The sequence below is a fragment of the Balaenoptera borealis genome (genome assembly GCF_965194805.1).
Source record: "Balaenoptera borealis genome assembly, contig: HAP1_SCAFFOLD_1444, whole genome shotgun sequence".
Classification (NCBI taxonomy): domain Eukaryota; kingdom Metazoa; phylum Chordata; class Mammalia; order Artiodactyla; family Balaenopteridae; genus Balaenoptera; species Balaenoptera borealis.
In genome coordinates, this window is record NW_028122780.1 from 87,127 (window position 1) to 114,005 (window position 26,879).

Here is a 26,879-nt window from a genome sequence, read left to right on the forward strand (position 1 = left end):
CACCACAAATCAACATAAATAACTTATGTACACCAAGAATGTAGGGTTTGAATATGTACTTTGAAAGGCCATCATATAATTAGTTGTTTCACCTCTAATTGCTTTTCCTTTTTTTTTTTTTTGAATTTAAAAAAGCAATACAGGGACTTCCCTGGTGGTTCAGTGGTAAAGAATCCGTCCTGCAATGCAGGGGACGCGGGTTCGATTCCCGGTCGGGGAACTAAGATCCCACATGCCGCGGGGCAACTAAGCCCTCGCACCAAACTACTGAGCTCGCACACCTCAATGAGGTAGCCCACGTGCAGCAAACTACAGAGCCCACGCGCTCTGGAGCCTGCACGCCACAACTACAGAGCCCACGTGCCACAACTAGAGAGAGAAAACCCGCACGCCACAACTAGAGAGAAGCTCTCATGCTGCAACGAAGAGCCCGTGCGCCGCAACGACAATAAAGATCCCACATGCCTTAACGAAGGTCCCGCGTGCCGCAACTAAGACCCAATACAGCCAATCAACCAATCAATCAATCAAGTGGGGCGGGGGGAGCAATACAGGAATTTCCCTGGCAGTCCAGTGGTTAAGACTCCAAGCTCCCAATGCAGGGGGCACGGGCTCGATCCCTGATTGGGGAACCAAGATCCCACATGTGGCACAGCGTAGCCGGAAAAAAAACAAAAAAAGCAACACATACCCTACGGCATTTATCCCAGAGAACGCATGTTCGCACAAAAAAAGGTACACAAATGTCCACAGCATCTCTATCAGTAATAGTCAGGAAATGGGAAAAAAACTCAGATGTTCTTCAATGGGCAAGTGATTAAACAAACTGAAGTACAGCCAAACCATGGAATACTACTCAGCAATTAAAAAGAAAGCGGCACTGGGACCTCTCTGGTGTTCCAGCGGTTAAGACTCTGCACTCTCAATGCAGGGGGCCCAGGTTCCATCCCTGGTCAGGGAACTAGATCCCGCATGCTGCAACTAAAGACCCGCACAGCCAAATAAATAAATAAATAAATATTTTTTTTAAAAAAGAGGAGCACTGTTGATTCATGCAATTTGGATGACTCTCCAGGGAATTACACTGATTGAAAAAGGCCAATCCAAAAGGTTGCATACTGGGAATTCCCTGGCGGTCCAGTGTTTAGCACTCAGCACTTTCACTACCTGGGCTGGGTTCAATCCTTGGTCGGGGAACTAAGATCGCACAACCGGCAGCGCAGCCAAAAAAAAATTTTTTTTACTTAAAAAAAAAAAAAGGTTACACACTATATGATTTTATTCACATAACATTCTTTTTTTTTAATTAATTAGTTAATTTATTTTATTTTTGGCTGCGTTGGGTCTTCGTTGCTGCGTGTGGGCTTTCTCTAGTTGCGGCGAGCGGGGGCTACTCTTTGTTGCAGTGTGCGGGCTTCTCGCTGCGGTGGCTTCTCTTGTTGCAGAGCACGGGCTCTAGGCACGCGGGCTTCAGTAGTTGTGGCACGTGGGCTCAGTAGTTGTGGCTCCCGGGCTCTAAAGCGCAGGCTCAGTCGTTGTGGCGCATGGGCTTAGCTGCTCCGCGGCATGTGGGATCTTCCCGGACAAGGGATCAAACCCATGTCCCCTGCAATGGCAGGCAGATTCTTAACCGCTGCGCCACCAGGGAAGTCCCACATAACATTCTTGAAATGACAGGTTGCCAGGGACAGATAGGGCCGGGGGAGTGGGAGATGGGCCATCTTCCCCAGGGGGTATTTTCCCTTGATCATCTGCACAAAAACTTTAATTGCAACTTTATCCACTGCACTATCAGATCACTATGATTTGGTGGGGAGTGGGGGAGCAGCAGTGGCTATAAAATGGCATCAGGAGAGATCCTGTGGGATGGAAATGTTCTCTATCTTGACTGTGTCAATGGCAATACCCAGGTTGTGACAGTATACTATGATTCTGTAAGATGTTACCATTGGGGAAAACTGGGTAAAGGACACACAGGAGCTATCGCACTATTATTTCTTACAACTGCATGTAAACCTACAATAATCTGGACACAAAAAGTTTAATCAGAAATGAAGGCAACACATGCCTCTTGTAACAAGTAAAACAATAGTCTGTGGTCAGTCTCTTTCTCTACCCGTCCCATTCCCTCCCTCTTGAGATAACCATGCAAACTCACTGCTCATACAAACAGGCATGCATTTAATACTTTCTGTTTACTGTATCAAAATGGGATCATACATACTACATATTACCCTGCAGCCTACCTTCTTCACCCATCATCCCTATATCATAGAGAGCTTAAAAAAAAAAAATTTTTTTTTAAGTGCCAAGCAGGATGGCAGGTATAGAAAATTTTCTGACTAGGGCAAATCTGACAAATGTTTACCGTGCTAATGTGCCATAGCTCAGCCAGGTGCATTCAGTGAGAGCACAATATGCAAGTAGCATTCTAAAGAGATCTGCAAAAAATGCAAGGTCTTCAGCAGCTCTTCGAGGATCCCATCCCCCTCTCTGCCTCCTCCATGGAACCATCCCATGGAGGTTGAACAGTTTAACTCCATTTGCCCCTCCTGCTGTTTGTGCTTTCGTTGTATACTTCTGTTCTACATCTCCACAAGACATTATTATTGTCACTTATTTACAAAATAACATATAAATATAAAGGTGTATGTACCTGGGTATATGTACATGTATATATTAGACACACACACACTTTAAGTGCTCTTTGTTCTTTCCTGCAGTTGTGTTCTTTTTTTTGGGGGGCGGGGGGGGCAAGTTTTTATATTGGTAAAGTTCTGTACTACTAGAAATATAAGATTTGAAAAGAAAAGTGAGACTTGAGGATCATCTGTGGAGCTTATCCTCATTCTCCTGCTGACGCATTATATGTTTATAATTTGAGAACTGCAGATAAATACAAACTGGTCTTCTCCATACTTGCTCACTAAGGAATTCCTCATTTCTAGGAAACGTCTATTTCAAGGAAAGGAAACAAACAAAAACACCTAGTGCACTAGATGATTAAAAGGTACACATTTTATAGCCTGAGTTCGAGAAAAAAATTACCCAAGAAACGGCCTTTTTCCCTAGGAGCCAGCTTCTACTAGGGGAGTCTAGGGTTCTCTAGGCAAAGAAAAAAAACTTGCCAGTTTAAACAGAATAACAGAAACGTTCAGCCAATCAAATATACAGAACTCATCACTTGCAGTGAGGAATGAAAGGCCTGTATCAACAGAAACAATAAATGGCACCGGCAACGTCTGCAACAGAAAACAAACAGGAAATCCTTTAAAAAGCCAAAATTGCAAAGACAGATGAACAGGGTATGAAATTACACGCCGGGCAATGCACCTGTTAAAGGAAAAGAGGCGCACACCAAGTCTGAAGTCTTAAGAATTCGGTGTTTAACACTACTTCTGCATGCTGCCCAGCAGAAAACTCGGGTCCTGGCTTAATCCACAACGCACACTTCATTTAAGGAGGTGAACTGCTTGGTCTGACTCAGTTTCTTATTCTGTAAAATGAATGCAACACAGCTGTCGTGAGTCCCCAAAGAATTCTGCACAAACGCTTTGTAACTCCAAAGTGCTGTGCAAATCAGAGCAGCCCTTCTCTCCTTCACATTCGTTGGACTTAGAATTTCAGAAGTTTAGCTGAAAATACAGACGACTCGGAAGCAAGGGACTGAGAGTGGCCCACACAGGTGGAAAGAAATGCAGAAACTGGAGCACCTCATACAAACCGCAAGAGACCACGTTCACGTGCACACGTTATCAGTGACAGAAAACGCCACCGGTAGCAACTGTAAACCACTGAGAGGACCAGCAACGACATGTGTCCAAATCCAGCCGGCAGCACAGCCTCGTCGGCGGCAATGCCTTAAACACAGCTCCCCGCACTCCGCGGCCTAACAAGATCCACTTTTTCCAAAAAGTTTAGCAACTTGCCAAGTACACTGGCGTAGTTCACCTTTTTTAATTGCTAAGCAAACATGCAGGGGAGTTGAGACAATCAAGGGAATGTTCAGCCTTCCTCAAAAATAAGATCCAGGAAATTCACGTTTTGCTTGAACAGTTTCATGTCTAAAACTGATCACAAACCTCTGTTTGATGTTGTTTTCTCGCTGCTGGCCAATGAGCCCGGGAAAGAGAACCAATTCTTTCAAACAGGGAGGGCTCTCTGCACTCTTCAGCTAAACCAGCGAGGCTTTACCACCGTCACGTTTAAAATAATGAGGAGGATGCCTCCATAGAGTTTACCGGGCTGCGCTAATCACGAGGGGCCTCGGGCGCCCAGGGCGGATCCCAGCGCCGGTGGCCGCGGGACCGGACGCCCTCCCCGGGACCCCCCCAGGACCCCCTCCCCGGGACGCGGCCGCGGGACAGGACGCCCCCCAGAACCCCTGCCCGGGACGCAGCTGCGGGACAGGACGCCCCCCAGACCCCTGCCCGGGACGCAGCTGCGGGACAGGACGCCCCCCAGAACCCCTGCCCGGGACGCGGCCGCGGGACACGAAGCTCCCCCCTCCCCAGGAACCCCTCCCCAGAGCGCGGGCCTCGCCGCCGTCTCGCAGCACCCGCCGCGCTCACCGCGGGCCGGGAGCCCCCTCAGGCCGACTGGCCCCCGCCCGCCGCCCGGCCTCCCTCCGGCCCGCGCCGCCCGCCGCGCTCACCGCGTTTTTCTTCTGCACCATCTTGTCCATCTTCTTGGCAATGCGGACCACCTCGTCCTCCATGGCCCTGGCAGGCCTGCCCCGCGCCGGGCCGCGGGGGACGGGAAACGAGCGGAGCTGGCCGGGCGGCAGGTAAGCCCAGGCGTCGGCGAGGGCCCTCACCAGGCGTCACCGAGGCGCTTCTTCACTCACGACGACTGCGACGGCGGGGGCGGCGGCGGCGGCGGCGCTCCTCCCACGCAGGCAGCGCCAATCGAGCTCCCAGCTCGCGGCGGCGACGGCGGCGGCGCTCCTCCCACGCAGGCAGCGCCAATCGAGCTCCCAGCTCGCGGCGGCGACGGCGGCGGCGCTCCTCCCCCGCAGGCAGCGCCAATCGAGCTCCCAGCTCGCGGCGGCGGCGGCGGCGCTCCTCCCCCGCAAGCAGCGCCAATCCAGCTCGCGGCGGCGGCGGCGGCGGCGGCGCTCCTCCCCCGCAGGCAGTGCCAAGCGAGCTCCCAGCTCGCGGCGGCGGCGCTCCTCCCCCGCAGGCAGCGACAATCGAGCTCCCGGCTCGCGGCGGCGACGGCGGCGCTCCTCCCCCGCAGGGAGCGCCAGTCGAGCTCCCAGCTCGCGGCGGCGGCGGCGGCGCTCCTCCCCCGCAGGCAGCGCCAACCGAGCTCCCAGCTCGCGGCGGCGACGGCGGCGGCGCTCCTCCCACGCAGGCAGCGCCAATCGAGCTCCCAGCTCGCGGCGGCGGCGCTCCTCCCCCGCAGGCAGCGCCAATCGAGCTCCCAGCTCGTGGCGGCGGCGGCGGTGGCGGCGGCGGCGGCGGCGCTCCTCCCCCGCAGGGCAGCGCCAATCGAGCTCCCAGTTCGCGGCGGCGGCGGCGGCGCTCCTCCCCCGCAGGCAGCGCCAAACGAGCTCCCAGCTCGCGGCGGCGGCGGCGGCGGCGCTCCTCCCCCGCAGGCAGCGCCAATCCAGCTCGCGGCGGCGGCGGCGGCGGCGGCGGCGGCGGCGGCGCTCCTCCCCCGCAGGCAGTGCCAAGCGAGCTCCCAGCTCGCGGCGGCGGCGCTCCTCCCCCGCAGGCAGCGCCAAGCGAGCTCCCAGCTCGCGGCGGCGACGGCGGCGGCGCTCCTCCCCCACAGGCAGCGCCAATCGAGCTCCCAGCTCGCGGCGGCGGCGGCGGCGGCGCTCCTCCCCCGCAGGGAGCGCCAGTCGAGCTCCCAGCTCGCGGCGGCGGCGGCGGCGGCGGCGGCGGCGGCGGCGCTCCTCCCCCGCAGGCAGCGCCAATGGAGCTCCCAGCTCGCGGCGGCGGCGGCGGCGGCGCTCCTCCCCCGCAGGCAGCGCCAAACGAGCTCCCAGCTCGCGGCGGCGGCCGCGGCGGCGCTCCTCCCCCGCAGGCAGCGCCAATCCAGCTCGCGGCGGCGGCGGCGGCGGCGGCGCTCCTCCCCCGCAGGCAGTGCCAAGCGAGCTCCCAGCTCGCGGCGGCGGCGCTCCTCCCCCGCAGGCAGCGCCAATCGCGCTCCCAGCTCTGTTCTTTTGTTTTTTTTTTTTTGAATTCTGAGATTTTTCATTTGAAGTAAATCTTAAAGCTATTAAATTCACAAATATGCTAATTTAAATACCCAATTCTATTATCTAAAACACACATTGCAAACATACAAATATCTATTCTCTCCACATGTCAGAGCCCATTCATTTCATGGTTTGGAAATGGGGAGAATAGATCCCCTTAAACTGCAAGTCAGCAGGTGTTTCTTTACAGTTAACTTTAGCAAAATTCATACAAAATATTAATGAACAATGATCTTCTTTACTTGTTAACTCACAAGGAAACACCTTCAAAACTGCATTTTGTTAAAGTTTCTGTACTAAAATGTAGAAAAACTGAACTACACAAATATTGAAAAGTTTAAAATTCCTTAATTTTTTATTCCTGGTACCACTACCACAATTTACAGGGCAATATACCTGATGTAATGAAAAGAAAAAGACAAAGCTACAACAGATAAAAGACCTCAGGAATGTACATCTAATTGACCCTCCGTTGCATGAATCAATAGCTGCACTTTTTGCAAACTGTGGCTAGGACAGTCCTGAACAAGAAGGGTTTCCTGTTTAAGCTGCAGTAACTTTTCTGACTATGGATCATCGTTCCTTCTGCGGCAGGTTTTTACAGTTCCTCTAATGCATTTGGGACGACTGTCTCAAAGTAACCTGCAGCTTTCCTGACAACTCCTCGCTCTCTCTCCTGCTAAGAACTGTAGCCCTTTTCTTCTGAGTTTTGAGAACCTTCTGCTACCATATCCACCACTTCCACCACCAGATCCATAACCACCACCATAGGGACTTCCCGAGCTTCTTCCACCAAAACTGCCCCCCTTCATGGGTCCATAATTTGATTGCTGTTGTCCACTATAATTTCCAAAATCATTATAGCTCCCACCACCACCACCATAGTTACCTCCAAAATTTCCTCCTTCATTGTAAGCATCATATCCTCCACCACCGCCACCATATCCACCATCTTGGTTTCCATATCCTGGTCCACCACCACCATAGCCTCCTCTACTACTGTAACCAGGACCACCACCATCGTTACCACCGTCGCCTCCAAATCCGTTTTATCCACCATCACCTCCTCCATAACTACCTCTGCTGCCACCACCTCCACCACCATAGCCTCCTCTTCCACCAAAGTTTCCACCACGGCCAAAGTTACCTCCACCACCTCCAAAGTTTCCTCCACGACCCATAAAGTTGCCAGATCCACCTCCACGACCTCTCTGTGATCCAGCAGATTGCATTTCTTGTTTAGAAAGGGCCTTTTTCACTTACAATTATGCCCATTAATAGTGTGGTATTTCTGAACAACAATTTTATCAACTGTATCATGATCATCAAAAGTTACAAAAGCAAATCCTCTCTTTTTTCCACTCTGCCTGTCTTCCATAACTCCTATGGTTTCAATCTTGCCATACTTTTCAAAGTAGTCTCTCGAATTACATTCTTCTGTATCTTCTTTAATACCACCAACAAAAATTTTCTTCACTGTTAGACGGGCACCAGGCTTTACAGAATCCTCTCTAGAAACAGCTCTCTTTGGTTCCACTACACGCCCATCAACCTTGTGTGGTCGAGCACACATTGCTGCATCCACCTCTTCAACCCAAGAGTAAGTCACAAAACCAAAGCCCCTGGAACGGTTTGTCTGGGGGTCTCTCATCACCACACAATCTGTAAGTGTGCCCCATTTCTCAAAATGTTCTCTTAAGCTATCGTCTGTAGTTTCAAAGCTCAGACCACCAATAAACAGTTTTCTCAACTGTTCTGGTTCCTTTGGATCATGGCCCTCCTCCCCCCGGCGGCGGCGGCGGCCGGAGTCGGGCTGGGGGCGACCGGGCGGCGGTTTTACCTCCGTTTTGAGACCGGACTCGCCTCTTCCAACTCGAGTTCAATATGGGACCGAGAGCCCAGCTCTGTTCTATGTTGGGCCATTTTACTTCAGCCCAAAAAAATTTCTTCTAGTATTCCCTAAGGTCTGCTGGGGATCAGTTTTCTTATTTTTCATTTATCTGTATTTGATTTTTTAAAATTGATTCCAATTTTCTGTTGAGATTCTCCATATTTTAATCTATTAATCCCCATCTTTTACTCTCAATATAGTCATTTTAAAGTTCTGTGCTAACTCCAGAATCTGAATTCCCTCTAAATCAATTTTTCTTGGTTTTTTTTTTTTTTTTTTTTTTTTGTCTTAAGTTTTAGTCACTTTTTCCTGCTTCAGGAATTTCATAATTTTTGATTGTGTGCTGGACGTGGTGAATAAAAAATTCATAGAGACTGAAGATGCTATTACTTTGCACCAGAGAAGATTTACCCTTTTCTCTGTTAATCAGAGTGGCTGATCATTTCAGTCATTTCAGGAATTTTACTAGGTCAGAACTGGGTTGGAGCTTTAGTTGTCTCATCCTACCTATGATTTTTCCTAATTTGTGGCCTCCCTGGATTTTTGCTGTGAGCCTGACAGGTCTTTGATTCTTCAATAAATACAGTCAGTTATTGACTTCAGTCTTTCAGATGTTTGAATTCAGCTCTTTAGGCTCTCAGTTCTCACAGCTTCAGAGTATGGCAAATGTAAGGAGAGACCAGCTATGTATTTGTTGCCGTTACACTTTCTCAGTGAAAATTTGTCTCATAAACACTGAAACATTGCAGATGACTTCACTTTTTCTGACTCAGCCCCCTTCTTGGGGATGGCACTTCTGGGTTTTTACTGTGAGTCTGGTAGGTCTCTAATTCCTCACTTTGGAAAGTTCTCTCCCTCAGGCATTAGGTATTTAGCTTCCTGCTTTATATAGGTTCAAAAACTGGCAAATGTCTTGAAGAGGAGACCTAATGATTGTCACAGGCCCCTTTATCTAGCGGGATTTGGTTTGTTAGTGCCATGACTGTGCAGGAAATTTCACTCTGCTTTCTTGGCTCAGTCCCCCATCATCCTATACCACCCTGACACTAAGGAAATGTCCTGTGGGGGAAATCGGCTTGACATTCTGCTAGATTTCACTCCATCATGCCAGCAAATGAGTTCATCAAAAGATATGGTGATTTCTCTTTTCCAGTGGAGTATGTCTCCCTACACCAAACCCCTGCTCCAAATCTCTAAATGTCCCTCTCTAGCATATTAGTTGATATTGTTTCTTGATTGCTTCCTTAGCTCGATGATCTTTTATTCAAGTTTGTTTGCTCGTTGCAGCAGGAGTGATGGCCTGTGCCTACCTAGTGCAGGCATATTATTATGGAGATATGGCTTTGGTCCCAGACACCACAATAAGGAGAATATCATAAGAAAGCAAGTCACACGAGTTGTTTGGTTTCCCAGTGCATGTACAAGTTATGTTTATGCTATACTGTAGTCTATTAAGTGTGCAATAGCATTATGTCTAAAAAAAGTACATATCTTAATTTGAAAGTAGACTTTAAGAATGCTACCCATCATCTGAGCCTTCAGCAAGCTGTAATCTTTTTGCAATAGTAACATCAAAGATCACTGATCACAGATCATGTAACAAGTATAATAGTGAAAAAGTTTGAAATATTGTGAGACTTACCAAAACATGACATAGAGACACGAAGTGAGCAAATGCTGTTGGAAAAATGGCACCACCAGTAGAGCTGCTTGACACAGGGTTGCCACAAACCTTCAATTTGTAAAAAAAAAAAAAAAAAAAAAAAAAAAAAAAAAAGCATTATCTGCAAGGTACAATAAAGTGAAGTGCAATAAAGTGAGGTATGCCTATACATCCTGCCTCAAAGCAGAAATCCTATTTAGATCACCTTTAATTTCTCTCTATGATATATCAATAGTTTTCTATTCTAATAGGGTTCTTACATTTTTTATTACACTTATTATTAGGTATATGATGTTTTGATGATAATGTAGATGGCATATTTTTTAGTTTTTAATTTTATAACTTTTCAGACACAGAAAAATGTTAGTGGAATTTTTTAATGTTTGGTCTCTTATCTGGCAACTCTTCTAAAAACTAACTGATATTCTAATAAGTTATCTGTAGATGGTTTTGGATTTTCTGTATCCTTAATTATATCAACTATGGAAAGTGACAGTATGATTTCTTCCTTTCTTAGCCTTATATTTCTGATTTCTTTTTCCTGCCTTACTGCTAATGCCATTTAATACTTTTACTAATAGGTTGAATAGAAAAGGTAAGAGTTGGCATTCTTATTTTGTTCCTAATCTTACAGTGGACGTTCTCCACATTTCACTATAAATAGGATGGTGGCTCTAAAGTTTTTTGTAGTTTCCCTTTGCTATGAGTTTTTAATCATACATAATTATTGAATTTTATCAAATGCTTTATCTGACTATACTGATATGATCATATACATTTTCTCCTTTATTTTATGGATGTGGTGCATGACATTTATTGATATTTGAATGTTAACTCACCTTGCATTTCTGGAGTAAAACAACTTGGTAGGAATTCACACACACACACACACACACACACACACACACACACACATTCACTCACTCACACACTCTACATTTGATTGTCTAACATTTTGTGTATGATTTTTGCTTCTGTATACATAAGGGAGATGGGCCTATTTTCTTTTCTCATAATTGTCCTTTTAATTAGTGAATAGTATATAGAGGGTAGAGATTTAAAAGACCTTTTAAAAGGTCTTCTTCTTCTGTGATATAATACAATACAGTATTACTCCATTTTTTAAAAATGACCTTTTTCATTTTCAAATAATTTCAAATCTGCAGAAAAGATACAAACAGAGTTCCCTTTACCTCTCTCCCAGTTTTTCCTATTGCTAACATCTTATACTACCATAGTATATTTTTCAAAATTAAAAAGCCAACATTTATACATTACTATTAACTAAACTTAAGACTTTTTTTGGATTTCACCAGTTTTCCTGTTAATGACCTTTTTCTGTTCTAGGACCCAATCCAGTATATCACATTCCACTTAGTTAGTTGTCATGTCTCCTTAGTCTTCTCTGGTCTATGACAGTTCCTCATTCCTTCCTTGTTTTTCATGATTTTGACAGTCTTGAGGAATATTTGTCTGATATTTTGTAGAATTGTTCTCAGTCTGGGTTTGGCTGATGTTTTTCTCATGATTCGACTGGAGTTATAGGTTTTGACAAAGAATACCGCAGAAGCGAAGTAACCGTCTCATCACATCATAACAGAGAGTATGTAGTGTCTCCGTGACATCACTGGTGATGTGAAACATCATCACTTGCATAACATGGTGTTTGCTTGGTTTCTCCACTGTAAAGTTACTTTTTCTCCCATTTTATACTGTCTCTGGAATTCAATCATTAAGGCCAGCCCAGGACTGGACTTAAGGGGAAGATTAAGCTTCACCTCCACCTCCTTGGGGAGGAGATGGATGCCGGGGGGGGGCGGGGGGGAGGTTACCTACATATGGAATTCTTCTGTTGGCAAGATTTGTCTTCTCCCTCCCTCCTATTATTTATTTATTTATACACTCATTTATTTACTCCATTATGTTTTAATATGGATTCTTTATAATCTATATACATAATTACAACCTTAAAAACCTCTGGTTCCCCCACTGACATATAAACTTTTTGAGGAAAGGCTCTGTTTCTTTTTTATTTTTGTACACTCTATGCGTTTAGCATAGTCCCCTAATTTATAGTGGACTTCCAGTAATTATTTTTTAATGGATATCTTTCCACTTCAACTGAAAAGTACCCTTTCCTTATATAATAGCATTCTAAATCCAAAATAAAAGTAGATTTTAAAATAAGTAAAAGTAAACTCATGCATGATCACCCTGTAATAAGTATGTAAAAAAGCACAGGGTACTGCAGAAATAACTTAACCATTTGAGTTGGATGTGTCTCCAAAAAATATTGAAGCCACATTTGGAAAGAAATTACAGTATTTGATAAGCCAAGGATATGACCTGCTGTGTGCTTTCTCTTTTTTGTTCAGATCACCAAAGGAGATTAAGACCCCGTTTTCTCCCTTCTCTGGAAAATTATCATCTGATGCAGTCACTCAGATAACAACAGAGAGTCCAGGAAAAACCATGTTTTCATCTGAGATTTTTGTTAATGCTGAAGATCGTGGACATGATATTCCAGACCTCAGTACACAGAAGTTGGGCAAAGTTCCTGTCAAGTTTGCTTCATCATCTTCAGTCCAACAGATTACTGTTCTTCATGGCACAGATGGTAAGAGAATTTTAGGTCACATTACCAACTTTTGTGTGTCATTAACTAAGAAATTTCTTGATTGGGTCTTTCTAGTTAGAAAACCTAATTTTAATTTTAAGCATTAGGTTGTACATGATTAAAACATCTTTTATTTACATAGCTATGAAGAGAATATAATTTATTATGTTTTTACTTCAATTTCTAGTGAAGTTAACAACCTATGTGAAACTCATGCTACTTGTGGCTGACGTATTTTCAACTCATAATACTTGTCATAAGAATGCAAGTAGTTCATGAAAACATAAAAACTATAGAGGTTCAATTTTAGGGAGGTAGATAACTATTTGGCATTGTTTCTTTTACTATTGTTTTGCATGATACAGTGAACAGATAGCAAACACAATACCAGTCTATTTCTTGCTCAAGAAACGTTGAGCAGGGACCCAGGTTGACTGTGACTCTGCTTTCTTTAAAACATGGAACCTTGGATTCATCATCATAGTCAACTGGAAGGGACGAAAAGCATGGAGGAGCACATGTTGGGAGGCTTTTATGGGCTAGGCCTAGGTGTGGCCCACATCACTTTCCACTGACTAGGAATAGTTTAGCTGTGCTTTCCAGGATGAAGAAGAAATGAGTTTTGGTGAACAGCTAGCAATTTCTACCATAAGGTCTACATTTAGAGTGTTCCTATGCTATCATGACAGTGATATTTTTATAGTGCTTATACTATATAACATTCAAAATTATAGCAAGTTATTTTCTTTTTCAGACCAGTAACTGGAAAGTTAAGTTCCCATTCTACCTCCAAATGAGGGTGGGAACTTTCAATTACTAATTTTAAAGTATTCAACAGTTTGTACAAATCTATTCAAAATATATTTTAAGTTTTCCTACTTGTGCAAAAAGTTTATCTGTCTGTAGGTATAAATGGAATATGCCTAAATGTATAAAGAAAATTGCTTAGTTCCACATGTAAATTGCACTGAATTTAATTTGAATAAATACATTTATATGTTGAAATGGTTATATTTCTTTTCTTTTTTTTTTTTTTACTTTTATTTATTTTATTTTTGGCTGTGTTGGGTCTTCATCGCTGCGTGCAGCCTTTCTCTAGTTGCGGCGAGCGGGGGCTACTCTTCGTTGCGGTGCACGGGCTTCTCATTGCGGTGGCTTCTCTTGTGGTGGAGCACGGGCTCTAGGCGCGTGGGCTTCGGTGCATGGGCTCAGTAGTTGTGGCTCGCGGGCTCTAGAGCGCAGGCTCAGTAGTTGTGGCACATGGGCTTAGTTGCTCCGCGGCATGGGGGATCTTCCCGGACCAGGGCTGGCACCCGTGTCCCCTGCATTGGCAGGCGGATTCTTAACCACTGCGCTATCAGGGAAACCCGAGATGGTTATATATCTTATACATTTTTATTGTGATATAAAATTATGCCCCCCAAATGTATAGTCTAATCAATATCACACAGAACACCTTTAATGTGTCAGTTACCTATTGCCACCGTGATACTGTATAAGAACCTCGAAAATCTCAGTGCTTCGTAACAACAGACATTTGCTTTCCTCACTCATGGGCTTATGAGTCAGTTGGAGTTTGGCATCAGGATGCAAAAACGGTTTGGGTCTGTTCCACATGCCTTGTACTGAAACCCAGGCTACTCTGGGTATGCTGTTTTCATGTTGGTGGCAGAGCACAGGAGAGGAAATCCAACTGTGAAAGTGTATTTTATACCTCTTCTGACATCAAATGGATCGGTCTACATAGAGCCCACAGTTCACGGTCTTACCTTTACATACAGGTACTTGGTAGAAAGGACTCCTTTAAAAGAGAAATATTATTTGGTTTAATAATAAAAGATTTTTAACTCTGTGGATTCAGAAGTAAAATTTTAAAAAATATTTTAAAAGTATACAGAATAGGGCTTCCCTGGTGGCGCAGTGGTTAAGAATCCACCTGCCAATGCAATGCGGGGGACACGGGTTCGAGCCCTGGTCTGCGAAGATCCCACATGCCGTGGAGCAACTAAGCCCATGTGCCACAACTACTGAGCCTGCATTCTAGAGCCCGTGAGCCGCAACTACCGAAGCCCACGCGCCTAGAGCGCATGCTCCGCAACAATAGACGCCACCGCGATGAGACGCCCGCACACCGCAACCAAGAGTAGCCCCCGCTAGCCGCCAACTAGAGAAAGCCCGTGCACAGCAATGAAGACCCAGTGCAGCCAAAAAAATAAACACATAGAATAAATAAGTTCAAACAATAAATAAATAAATAAACATAAATTTAAAAAAAAAAGAACACCTAATGCAGGTGGGAAGGTGAGAGGGCCACTGTAAAGGTCATCTATGCTACATGTACAAGAACCCCGAGAGCACACCAATAGGTACCACATTTTTCACTGCTGTAGCCGATCATTCCCCCTGTACTACCACACTGTAGCACTCCCTTCCCTCATCTACTGCTATAGTCTCTTTGGAAGGTGTTTCACAACTCTTGTTATGAGAGTGCCAGTTGAACTGTCCTCACTTCCTTCATTTATACCAGGATTGAAGACCTTGTAGTCCGAGATCCTGTCCAGAGAGCAAGCAGGCTAAGACTCTGTCTTTGTTGATGTATTTCATCAGAAAGGGCTCTACCCCCTCTCCTAGTTCATGGTGTGAAGCGTTCATAGCCTCTTGGGAAAGTGGGGAGAATTGAAAGGACTCTATATGAGAATGCTAGGCTTTGTAAAACATTTCAGTTTTTTAAAAATAAGACTCATTTTCTATTGGACTGACAACAGTCCTATGAAATACAAAGAAAGCCGAGAATCAGTGACAGGAAAGGATCACCAGTAAGAACTACAACAGTCACCGCTTACCTCGTAGCTTACGGCACTGTCCATGGTCCTTAAGAAGAGTTAGTAGAAATGCCTTGCCCATCTTGCCCTTGAACCCCTTAAAAGGTACACGACTGCTGTGTTGGTGTTTAGGGGGAGCATCTCACTTACCAGGGACTGACTTCTCCCTTGATCCCTCTGTAGTGATGGAGACTTCCCCGCTGATGAAAAATTCCCTGGGATTGCAACCTCCAAGCCAGACAGCTTTCCTATGGAAAGACAGAGAGCTTGTAAAGATGAAACACCAGTCTGCGGGAGAAAGGGAAGAAGAGAATGATGGAAATCGTTTCTGGGAAACTATTTTTACATTATGTTTTGTTTGTTCCTGGTAAATAAACTGAAATCTTCTTAACATTAAAACAAAATCTAAACCACTAAATTCAATAATACAGGAGTATAACTTTTGAAAAAAATTTCTTTGGCTGCGCAGCATGTGGGATCTTAGCTCCCCAACCAGGAATTGAACCCACGCCTGCTGCATTGGAAGCGCAGAGTCTTCACCACTGGACCACCAGGGAAGTCCCAGGAATATCACTTTTAAAGGAGAAGTTATAAACCCCTTGGTTATATGAACTGCAGATTTTTAGTAAGAAGTCAATATATTTTTTGTTAGGCACATTTTATGTTAGGCTGTCTCCCTGCACAGGATGCAGGCGCCTTGAGAATGGAAATCATATCCCTCTATAGTACGTCCCTCTTCTTTCTGCCTTGCAGTTTGCTGCTCCACTTGTTCAACCCCACCTAGTAATAACCTATACTTCCCTCGTTCCTGTTTTCCCATCTTGAAAACAGACAAAAGGCAACCAAACAACGCAAAGGTCTCAACAAATAAGGGATATCCAAAACCAGAGATGGCCAGAACTTCTGTATCCCTCATGAAACCTAGCCCGGTGTTCAATATGTAGGTATCATTAATACATGCGTGTTGACTGAAACAGTTTAAACTCAATTCTTCCACTTCCCAGTTTAGTTTTAGTCCTCATACAAAACGTGATAATCAACTTGCTTAATGCTAGGGATCACAGTGAAAAATAATATCTGAACTGACTTCTGTCAGATGAGTGAGAACTAAGGTTAATTCAGTGTATCTGAAGCATAGAAAGTGAGGGCACAAGTGGCACAAGATGGGGCTAGAGAAGCAGAGAGGATTCTAGACCACGCAGAGTCTTAAAGGCCAACAAACACTGTGTTTTCTATTCTCAAAACAATGTTTGTGAGCGATGTTTATGAGCAATGTTCCAACTTGCCTTGAAGGTTTTTTGTGTGAAGAATGGATTGGAAGGAAACAAGATATATGGACACTAGTTAGGACCTAATCGCAACACACAGGCAAGTTCAGTATTAGGGTGTTGAGGGAGAGCTGACAGATTCCAAAGAAATTCAGGAGATGAACTGAAGCGGGCTTAATGGGGTAGGAGATGGAGGAAAGGAAGGTCTTAGGGAATTAAAGGGTTTACTGCACACATGAGCAAAGTCTCAAAATTAATCATTTGAACGTACAGAGGTAGATCTCTCAAATGACTCCGGTTAGGAAGCAACGGTACGCCCTTTAGAATTCCTACAGACAACACAAATCAACTGTTTCGATGGAAAATTCGGCGGGACCGGTGCGTTTTTTCACTCCAACTTAGCTCCAGTTCCTATTACTCACATCTTCTGTGCCAAAACAACACAGCTGGAGGAACTGAAGGGGATTCCGTTTTGGTAATTAAGGAGTGTCCCCAACACTGACAGTCCCATCTTAAAAAGCACTCCCTCTGCATTTTACCCGAGGAGCAATGGCCAGAGCCTCCCTTTGAAAACGATGGGCAGAAATGAGACCATCACACACAGTCCCTTTCAGCTACTGTGAACTGAGCCGCGAGACGACCAATACCCCCTGGCACAGCGCGGACGGGCCAGCGCGCGGGGGCAACAGGGACAGGAGACAGCACAAGAGACGAAGCCCAGGCCCAGGGGCCAAGGCCTATTACCTTTCCGGCATGTGCAAAACATAAAACAGAAGCAATATTGTAACAAATTCATTAAAGACTTAAGAAAAAAACAAAACTCAGATGCTAAAGTGCCTACTCTAACCACTATACTATATTGCTTCTATAAAACAAGCACTAAACCTCAGATACAGAAAAAAACCCTTTTCGTGTCCTCACACCTAGGTCAAAATTACAAAGCGTTAATTCAGGAGACAGAAAGGGAAGGAATAAATCTGAATGAATCTGAGTCAGAACACAGTGCTATATAACCTTAGGCAAATTCCACAATACCCATGCCTCAACATGGCAAATTCCACAATACCCATGCCTCAACCTCCCTATCTATAAAGGAGTTAACCACACCAGCGCTAACCATTACTTGCCTCCTGGTAGCTTGTGAGTGTTAATTAATATTTGTAATAAATACACAGATCATCAGTTGAAAGAAACAAGGAAAACTACAGCGTTATTATTATTGCCTTGTTGCTAGAGCTAAACACCACAAATCAACATAAATAACTTATGTACACCAAGAATGTAGGGTTTGAATATGTACTTTGAAAGGCCATCATATAATTAGTTGTTTCACCTCTAATTGCTTTTCCTTTTTTTTTTTTTTGAATTTAAAAAAGCAATACAGGGACTTCCCTGGTGGTTCAGTGGTAAAGAATCCGTCCTGCAATGCAGGGGACGCGGGTTCGATTCCCGGTCGGGGAACTAAGATCCCACATGCCGCGGGGCAACTAAGCCCTCGCACCAAACTACTGAGCTCGCACACCTCAATGAGGTAGCCCACGTGCAGCAAACTACAGAGCCCACGCGCTCTGGAGCCTGCACGCCACAACTACAGAGCCCACGTGCCACAACTAGAGAGAGAAAACCCGCACGCCACAACTAGAGAGAAGCTCTCATGCTGCAACGAAGAGCCCGTGCGCCGCAACGACAATAAAGATCCCACATGCCTTAACGAAGGTCCCGCGTGCCGCAACTAAGACCCAATACAGCCAATCAACCAATCAATCAATCAAGTGGGGCGGGGGGAGCAATACAGGAATTTCCCTGGCAGTCCAGTGGTTAAGACTCCAAGCTCCCAATGCAGGGGGCACGGGCTCGATCCCTGATTGGGGAACCAAGATCCCACATGTGGCACAGCGTAGCCGGAAAAAAAACAAAAAAAGCAACACATACCCTACGGCATTTATCCCAGAGAACGCATGTTCGCACAAAAAAAGGTACACAAATGTCCACAGCATCTCTATCAGTAATAGTCAGGAAATGGGAAAAAAACTCAGATGTTCTTCAATGGGCAAGTGATTAAACAAACTGAAGTACAGCCAAACCATGGAATACTACTCAGCAATTAAAAAGAAAGCGGCACTGGGACCTCTCTGGTGTTCCAGCGGTTAAGACTCTGCACTCTCAATGCAGGGGGCCCAGGTTCCATCCCTGGTCAGGGAACTAGATCCCGCATGCTGCAACTAAAGACCCGCACAGCCAAATAAATAAATAAATAAATATTTTTTTTAAAAAAGAGGAGCACTGTTGATTCATGCAATTTGGATGACTCTCCAGGGAATTACACTGATTGAAAAAGGCCAATCCAAAAGGTTGCATACTGGGAATTCCCTGGCGGTCCAGTGTTTAGCACTCAGCACTTTCACTACCTGGGCTGGGTTCAATCCTTGGTCGGGGAACTAAGATCGCACAACCGGCAGCGCAGCCAAAAAAAAATTTTTTTTACTTAAAAAAAAAAAAAGGTTACACACTATATGATTTTATTCACATAACATTCTTTTTTTTTAATTAATTAGTTAATTTATTTTATTTTTGGCTGCGTTGGGTCTTCGTTGCTGCGTGTGGGCTTTCTCTAGTTGCGGCGAGCGGGGGCTACTCTTTGTTGCAGTGTGCGGGCTTCTCGCTGCGGTGGCTTCTCTTGTTGCAGAGCACGGGCTCTAGGCACGCGGGCTTCAGTAGTTGTGGCACGTGGGCTCAGTAGTTGTGGCTCCCGGGCTCTAAAGCGCAGGCTCAGTCGTTGTGGCGCATGGGCTTAGCTGCTCCGCGGCATGTGGGATCTTCCCGGACAAGGGATCAAACCCATGTCCCCTGCAATGGCAGGCAGATTCTTAACCGCTGCGCCACCAGGGAAGTCCCACATAACATTCTTGAAATGACAGGTTGCCAGGGACAGATAGGGCCGGGGGAGTGGGAGATGGGCCATCTTCCCCAGGGGGTATTTTCCCTTGATCATCTGCACAAAAACTTTAATTGCAACTTTATCCACTGCACTATCAGATCACTATGATTTGGTGGGGAGTGGGGGAGCAGCAGTGGCTATAAAATGGCATCAGGAGAGATCCTGTGGGATGGAAATGTTCTCTATCTTGACTGTGTCAATGGCAATACCCAGGTTGTGACAGTATACTATGATTCTGTAAGATGTTACCATTGGGGAAAACTGGGTAAAGGACACACAGGAGCTATCGCACTATTATTTCTTACAACTGCATGTAAACCTACAATAATCTGGACACAAAAAGTTTAATCAGAAATGAAGGCAACACATGCCTCTTGTAACAAGTAAAACAATAGTCTGTGGTCAGTCTCTTTCTCTACCCGTCCCATTCCCTCCCTCTTGAGATAACCATGCAAACTCACTGCTCATACAAACAGGCATGCATTTAATACTTTCTGTTTACTGTATCAAAATGGGATCATACATACTACATATTACCCTGCAGCCTACCTTCTTCACCCATCATCCCTATATCATAGAGAGCTTAAAAAAAAAAAATTTTTTTTTAAGTGCCAAGCAGGATGGCAGGTATAGAAAATTTTCTGACTAGGGCAAATCTGACAAATGTTTACCGTGCTAATGTGCCATAGCTCAGCCAGGTGCATTCAGTGAGAGCACAATATGCAAGTAGCATTCTAAAGAGATCTGCAAAAAATGCAAGGTCTTCAGCAGCTCTTCGAGGATCCCATCCCCCTCTCTGCCTCCTCCATGGAACCATCCCATGGAGGTTGAACAGTTTAACTCCATTTGCCCCTCCTGCTGTTTGTGCTTTCGTTGTATACTTCTGTTCTACATCTCCACAAGACATTATTATTGTCACTTATTTACAAAATAACATATAAATATAAAGGTGTATGTACCTGGGTATATGTACATGTATATATTAGACACACACACACTTTAAGTGCTCTTTGTTCTTTCCTGCAGTTGTGTTCTTTTTTTTGGGGGGCGGGGGGGGCAAGTTTTTATATTGGTAAAGTTCTGTACTACTAGAAATATAAGATTTGAAAAGAAAAGTGAGACTTGAGGATCATCTGTGGAGCTTATCCTCATTCTCCTGCTGACGCATTATATGTTTATAATTTGAGAACTGCAGATAAATACAAACTGGTCTTCTCCATACTTGCTCACTAAGGAATTCCTCATTTCTAGGAAACGTCTATTTCAAGGAAAGGAAACAAACAAAAACACCTAGTGCACTAGATGATTAAAAGGTACACATTTTATAGCCTGAGTTCGAGAAAAAAATTACCCAAGAAACGGCCTTTTTCCCTAGGAGCCAGCTTCTACTAGGGGAGTCTAGGGTTCTCTAGGCAAAGAAAAAAAACTTGCCAGTTTAAACAGAATAACAGAAACGTTCAGCCAATCAAATATACAGAACTCATCACTTGCAGTGAGGAATGAAAGGCCTGTATCAACAGAAACAATAAATGGCACCGGCAACGTCTGCAACAGAAAACAAACAGGAAATCCTTTAAAAAGCCAAAATTGCAAAGACAGATGAACAGGGTATGAAATTACACGCCGGGCAATGCACCTGTTAAAGGAAAAGAGGCGCACACCAAGTCTGAAGTCTTAAGAATTCGGTGTTTAACACTACTTCTGCATGCTGCCCAGCAGAAAACTCGGGTCCTGGCTTAATCCACAACGCACACTTCATTTAAGGAGGTGAACTGCTTGGTCTGACTCAGTTTCTTATTCTGTAAAATGAATGCAACACAGCTGTCGTGAGTCCCCAAAGAATTCTGCACAAACGCTTTGTAACTCCAAAGTGCTGTGCAAATCAGAGCAGCCCTTCTCTCCTTCACATTCGTTGGACTTAGAATTTCAGAAGTTTAGCTGAAAATACAGACGACTCGGAAGCAAGGGACTGAGAGTGGCCCACACAGGTGGAAAGAAATGCAGAAACTGGAGCACCTCATACAAACCGCAAGAGACCACGTTCACGTGCACACGTTATCAGTGACAGAAAACGCCACCGGTAGCAACTGTAAACCACTGAGAGGACCAGCAACGACATGTGTCCAAATCCAGCCGGCAGCACAGCCTCGTCGGCGGCAATGCCTTAAACACAGCTCCCCGCACTCCGCGGCCTAACAAGATCCACTTTTTCCAAAAAGTTTAGCAACTTGCCAAGTACACTGGCGTAGTTCACCTTTTTTAATTGCTAAGCAAACATGCAGGGGAGTTGAGACAATCAAGGGAATGTTCAGCCTTCCTCAAAAATAAGATCCAGGAAATTCACGTTTTGCTTGAACAGTTTCATGTCTAAAACTGATCACAAACCTCTGTTTGATGTTGTTTTCTCGCTGCTGGCCAATGAGCCCGGGAAAGAGAACCAATTCTTTCAAACAGGGAGGGCTCTCTGCACTCTTCAGCTAAACCAGCGAGGCTTTACCACCGTCACGTTTAAAATAATGAGGAGGATGCCTCCATAGAGTTTACCGGGCTGCGCTAATCACGAGGGGCCTCGGGCGCCCAGGGCGGATCCCAGCGCCGGTGGCCGCGGGACCGGACGCCCTCCCCGGGACCCCCCCAGGACCCCCTCCCCGGGACGCGGCCGCGGGACAGGACGCCCCCCAGAACCCCTGCCCGGGACGCAGCTGCGGGACAGGACGCCCCCCAGACCCCTGCCCGGGACGCAGCTGCGGGACAGGACGCCCCCCAGAACCCCTGCCCGGGACGCGGCCGCGGGACACGAAGCTCCCCCCTCCCCAGGAACCCCTCCCCAGAGCGCGGGCCTCGCCGCCGTCTCGCAGCACCCGCCGCGCTCACCGCGGGCCGGGAGCCCCCTCAGGCCGACTGGCCCCCGCCCGCCGCCCGGCCTCCCTCCGGCCCGCGCCGCCCGCCGCGCTCACCGCGTTTTTCTTCTGCACCATCTTGTCCATCTTCTTGGCAATGCGGACCACCTCGTCCTCCATGGCCCTGGCAGGCCTGCCCCGCGCCGGGCCGCGGGGGACGGGAAACGAGCGGAGCTGGCCGGGCGGCAGGTAAGCCCAGGCGTCGGCGAGGGCCCTCACCAGGCGTCACCGAGGCGCTTCTTCACTCACGACGACTGCGACGGCGGGGGCGGCGGCGGCGGCGGCGCTCCTCCCACGCAGGCAGCGCCAATCGAGCTCCCAGCTCGCGGCGGCGACGGCGGCGGCGCTCCTCCCACGCAGGCAGCGCCAATCGAGCTCCCAGCTCGCGGCGGCGACGGCGGCGGCGCTCCTCCCACGCAGGCAGCGCCAATCGAGCTCCCAGCTCGCGGCGGCGACGGCGGCGGCGCTCCTCCCCCGCAGGCAGCGCCAATCGAGCTCCCAGCTCGCGGCGGCGGCGGCGGCGGCGCTCCTCCCCCGCAAGCAGCGCCAATCCAGCTCGCGGCGGCGGCGGCGGCGGCGGCGCTCCTCCCCCGCAGGCAGTGCCAAGCGAGCTCCCAGCTCGCGGCGGCGGCGCTCCTCCCCCGCAGGCAGCGACAATCGAGCTCCCGGCTCGCGGCGGCGACGGCGGCGCTCCTCCCCCGCAGGGAGCGCCAGTCGAGCTCCCAGCTCGCGGCGGCGGCGGCGGCGCTCCTCCCCCGCAGGCAGCGCCAACCGAGCTCCCAGCTCGCGGCGGCGACGGCGGCGGCGCTCCTCCCACGCAGGCAGCGCCAATCGAGCTCCCAGCTCGCGGCGGCGGCGCTCCTCCCCCGCAGGCAGCGCCAATCGAGCTCCCAGCTCGTGGCGGCGGCGGCGGCGGCGGCGGCGGCGGCGGCGGCGGCGCTCCTCCCCCGCAGGGCAGCGCCAATCGAGCTCCCAGTTCGCGGCGGCGGCGGCGGCGCTCCTCCCCCGCAGGCAGCGCCAAACGAGCTCCCAGCTCGCGGCGGCGGCGGCGGCGGCGCTCCTCCCCCGCAGGCAGCGCCAATCCAGCTCGCGGCGGCGGCGGCGGCGGCGGCGGCGCTCCTCCCCCGCAGGCAGTGCCAAGCGAGCTCCCAGCTCGCGGCGGCGGCGCTCCTCCCCCGCAGGCAGCGCCAAGCGAGCTCCCAGCTCGCGGCGGCGACGGCGGCGGCGCTCCTCCCCCACAGGCAGCGCCAATCGAGCTCCCAGCTCGCGGCGGCGGCGGCGGCGGCGCTCCTCCCCCGCAGGGAGCGCCAGTCGAGCTCCCAGCTCGCGGCGGCGGCGGCGGCGGCGGCGGCGGCGGCGGCGGCGGCGGCGGCGGCGCTCCTCCCCCGCAGGCAGCGCCAATGGAGCTCCCAGCTCGCGGCGGCGGCGGCGGCGGCGCTCCTCCCCCGCAGGCAGCGCCAAACGAGCTCCCAGCTCGCGGCGGCGGCCGCGGCGGCGCTCCTCCCCCGCAGGCAGCGCCAATCCAGCTCGCGGCGGCGGCGGCGGCGGCGGCGCTCCTCCCCCGCAGGCAGTGCCAAGCGAGCTCCCAGCTCGCGGCGGCGGCGCTCCTCCCCCGCAGGCAGCGACAATCGAGCTCCCGGCTCGCGGCGGCGACGGCGGCGCTCCTCCCCCGCAGGGAGCGCCAGTCGAGCTCCCAGCTCGCGGCGGCGGCGGCGGCGGCGGCGCTCCTCCCCCGCAGGGAGCGCCAATCGAGCTCCCAGCTCGCGGCGGCGGCGGCGCTCCTCCCCCGCAGGCAGCGCCAATCGCGCTCCCAGCTCTGTTCTTTTGTTTTTTTTTTTTTGAATTCTGAGATTTTTCATTTGAAGTAAATCTTAAAGCTATTAAATTCACAAATATGCTAATTTAAATACCCAATTCTATTATCTAAAACACACATTGCAAACATACAAATATCTATTCTCTCCACATGTCAGAGCCCATTCATTTCATGGTTTGGAAATGGGGAGAATAGATCCCCTTAAACTGCAAGTCAGCAGGTGTTTCTTTACAGTTAACTTTAGCAAAATTCATACAAAATATTAATGAACAATGATCTTCTTTACTTGTTAACTCACAAGGAAACACCTTCAAAACTGCATTTTGTTAAAGTTTCTGTACTAAAATGTAGAAAAACTGAACTACACAAATATTGAAAAGTTTAAAATTCCTTAATTTTTTATTCCTGGTACCACTACCACAATTTACAGGGCAATATACCTGATGTAATGAAAAGAAAAAGACAAAGCTACAACAGATAAAAGACCTCAGGAATGTACATCTAATTGACCCTCCGTTGCATGAATCAATAGCTGCACTTTTTGCAAACTGTGGCTAGGACAGTCCTGAACAAGAAGGGTTTCCTGTTTAAGCTGCAGTAACTTTTCTGACTATGGATCATCGTTCCTTCTGCGGCAGGTTTTTACAGTTCCTCTAATGCATTTGGGACGACTGTCTCAAAGTAACCTGCAGCTTTCCTGACAACTCCTCGCTCTCTCTCCTGCTAAGAACTGTAGCCCTTTTCTTCTGAGTTTTGAGAACCTTCTGCTACCATATCCACCACTTCCACCACCAGATCCATAACCACCACCATAGGGACTTCCCGAGCTTCTTCCACCAAAACTGCCCCCCTTCATGGGTCCATAATTTGATTGCTGTTGTCCACTATAATTTCCAAAATCATTATAGCTCCCACCACCACCACCATAGTTACCTCCAAAATTTCCTCCTTCATTGTAAGCATCATATCCTCCACCACCGCCACCATATCCACCATCTTGGTTTCCATATCCTGGTCCACCACCACCATAGCCTCCTCTACTACTGTAACCAGGACCACCACCATCGTTACCACCGTCGCCTCCAAATCCGTTTTATCCACCATCACCTCCTCCATAACTACCTCTGCTGCCACCACCTCCACCACCATAGCCTCCTCTTCCACCAAAGTTTCCACCACGGCCAAAGTTACCTCCACCACCTCCAAAGTTTCCTCCACGACCCATAAAGTTGCCAGATCCACCTCCACGACCTCTCTGTGATCCAGCAGATTGCATTTCTTGTTTAGAAAGGGCCTTTTTCACTTACAATTATGCCCATTAATAGTGTGGTATTTCTGAACAACAATTTTATCAACTGTATCATGATCATCAAAAGTTACAAAAGCAAATCCTCTCTTTTTTCCACTCTGCCTGTCTTCCATAACTCCTATGGTTTCAATCTTGCCATACTTTTCAAAGTAGTCTCTCGAATTACATTCTTCTGTATCTTCTTTAATACCACCAACAAAAATTTTCTTCACTGTTAGACGGGCACCAGGCTTTACAGAATCCTCTCTAGAAACAGCTCTCTTTGGTTCCACTACACGCCCATCAACCTTGTGTGGTCGAGCACACATTGCTGCATCCACCTCTTCAACCCAAGAGTAAGTCACAAAACCAAAGCCCCTGGAACGGTTTGTCTGGGGGTCTCTCATCACCACACAATCTGTAAGTGTGCCCCATTTCTCAAAATGTTCTCTTAAGCTATCGTCTGTAGTTTCAAAGCTCAGACCACCAATAAACAGTTTTCTCAACTGTTCTGGTTCCTTTGGATCATGGCCCTCCTCCCCCCGGCGGCGGCGGCGGCCGGAGTCGGGCTGGGGGCGACCGGGCGGCGGTTTTACCTCCGTTTTGAGACCGGACTCGCCTCTTCCAAGTCGAGTTCAATATGGGACCGAGAGCCCAGCTCTGTTCTATGTTGGGCCATTTTACTTCAGCCCAAAAAAATTTCTTCTAGTATTCCCTAAGGTCTGCTGGGGATCAGTTTTCTTATTTTTCATTTATCTGTATTTGATTTTTTAAAATTGATTCCAATTTTCTGTTGAGATTCTCCATATTTTAATCTATTAATCCCCATCTTTTACTCTCAATATAGTCATTTTAAAGTTCTGTGCTAACTCCAGAATCTGAATTCCCTCTAAATCAATTTTTCTTGGTTTTTTTTTTTTTTTTTTTTTTTTGTCTTAAGTTTTAGTCACTTTTTCCTGCTTCAGGAATTTCATAATTTTTGATTGTGTGCTGGACGTGGTGAATAAAAAATTCATAGAGACTGAAGATGCTATTACTTTGCACCAGAGAAGATTTACCCTTTTCTCTGTTAATCAGAGTGGCTGATCATTTCAGTCATTTCAGGAATTTTACTAGGTCAGAACTGGGTTGGAGCTTTAGTTGTCTCATCCTACCTATGATTTTTCCTAATTTGTGGCCTCCCTGGATTTTTGCTGTGAGCCTGACAGGTCTTTGATTCTTCAATAAATACAGTCAGTTATTGACTTCAGTCTTTCAGATGTTTGAATTCAGCTCTTTAGGCTCTCAGTTCTCACAGCTTCAGAGTATGGCAAATGTAAGGAGAGACCAGCTATGTATTTGTTGCCGTTACACTTTCTCAGTGAAAATTTGTCTCATAAACACTGAAACATTGCAGATGACTTCACTTTTTCTGACTCAGCCCCCTTCTTGGGGATGGCACTTCTGGGTTTTTACTGTGAGTCTGGTA

The 26,879-nt window shown here is 47.5% G+C and overlaps 1 protein-coding gene across 1 annotated transcript in view; it reads right to left on the reverse strand.

Moving 5' to 3' along the window:
* LOC309622063 (uncharacterized protein) overlaps positions 1-26,046 on the reverse strand; it is a gene marked incomplete at both ends in the record, with an annotated part of 54,283 nt that extends 28,237 nt beyond the window's left edge. Inside the window, 5 exon segments of the mRNA XM_082409251.1 lie at positions 7,098-7,244; positions 7,302-7,467; positions 7,473-8,080; positions 25,375-25,426; positions 25,432-26,046. Of these exon segments, the coding sequence (XP_082265377.1) occupies positions 7,098-7,244; positions 7,302-7,467; positions 7,473-8,080; positions 25,375-25,426; positions 25,432-26,046 (1,588 nt within the window).
* Positions 26,047-26,879: the final 833 nt, after the last annotated feature.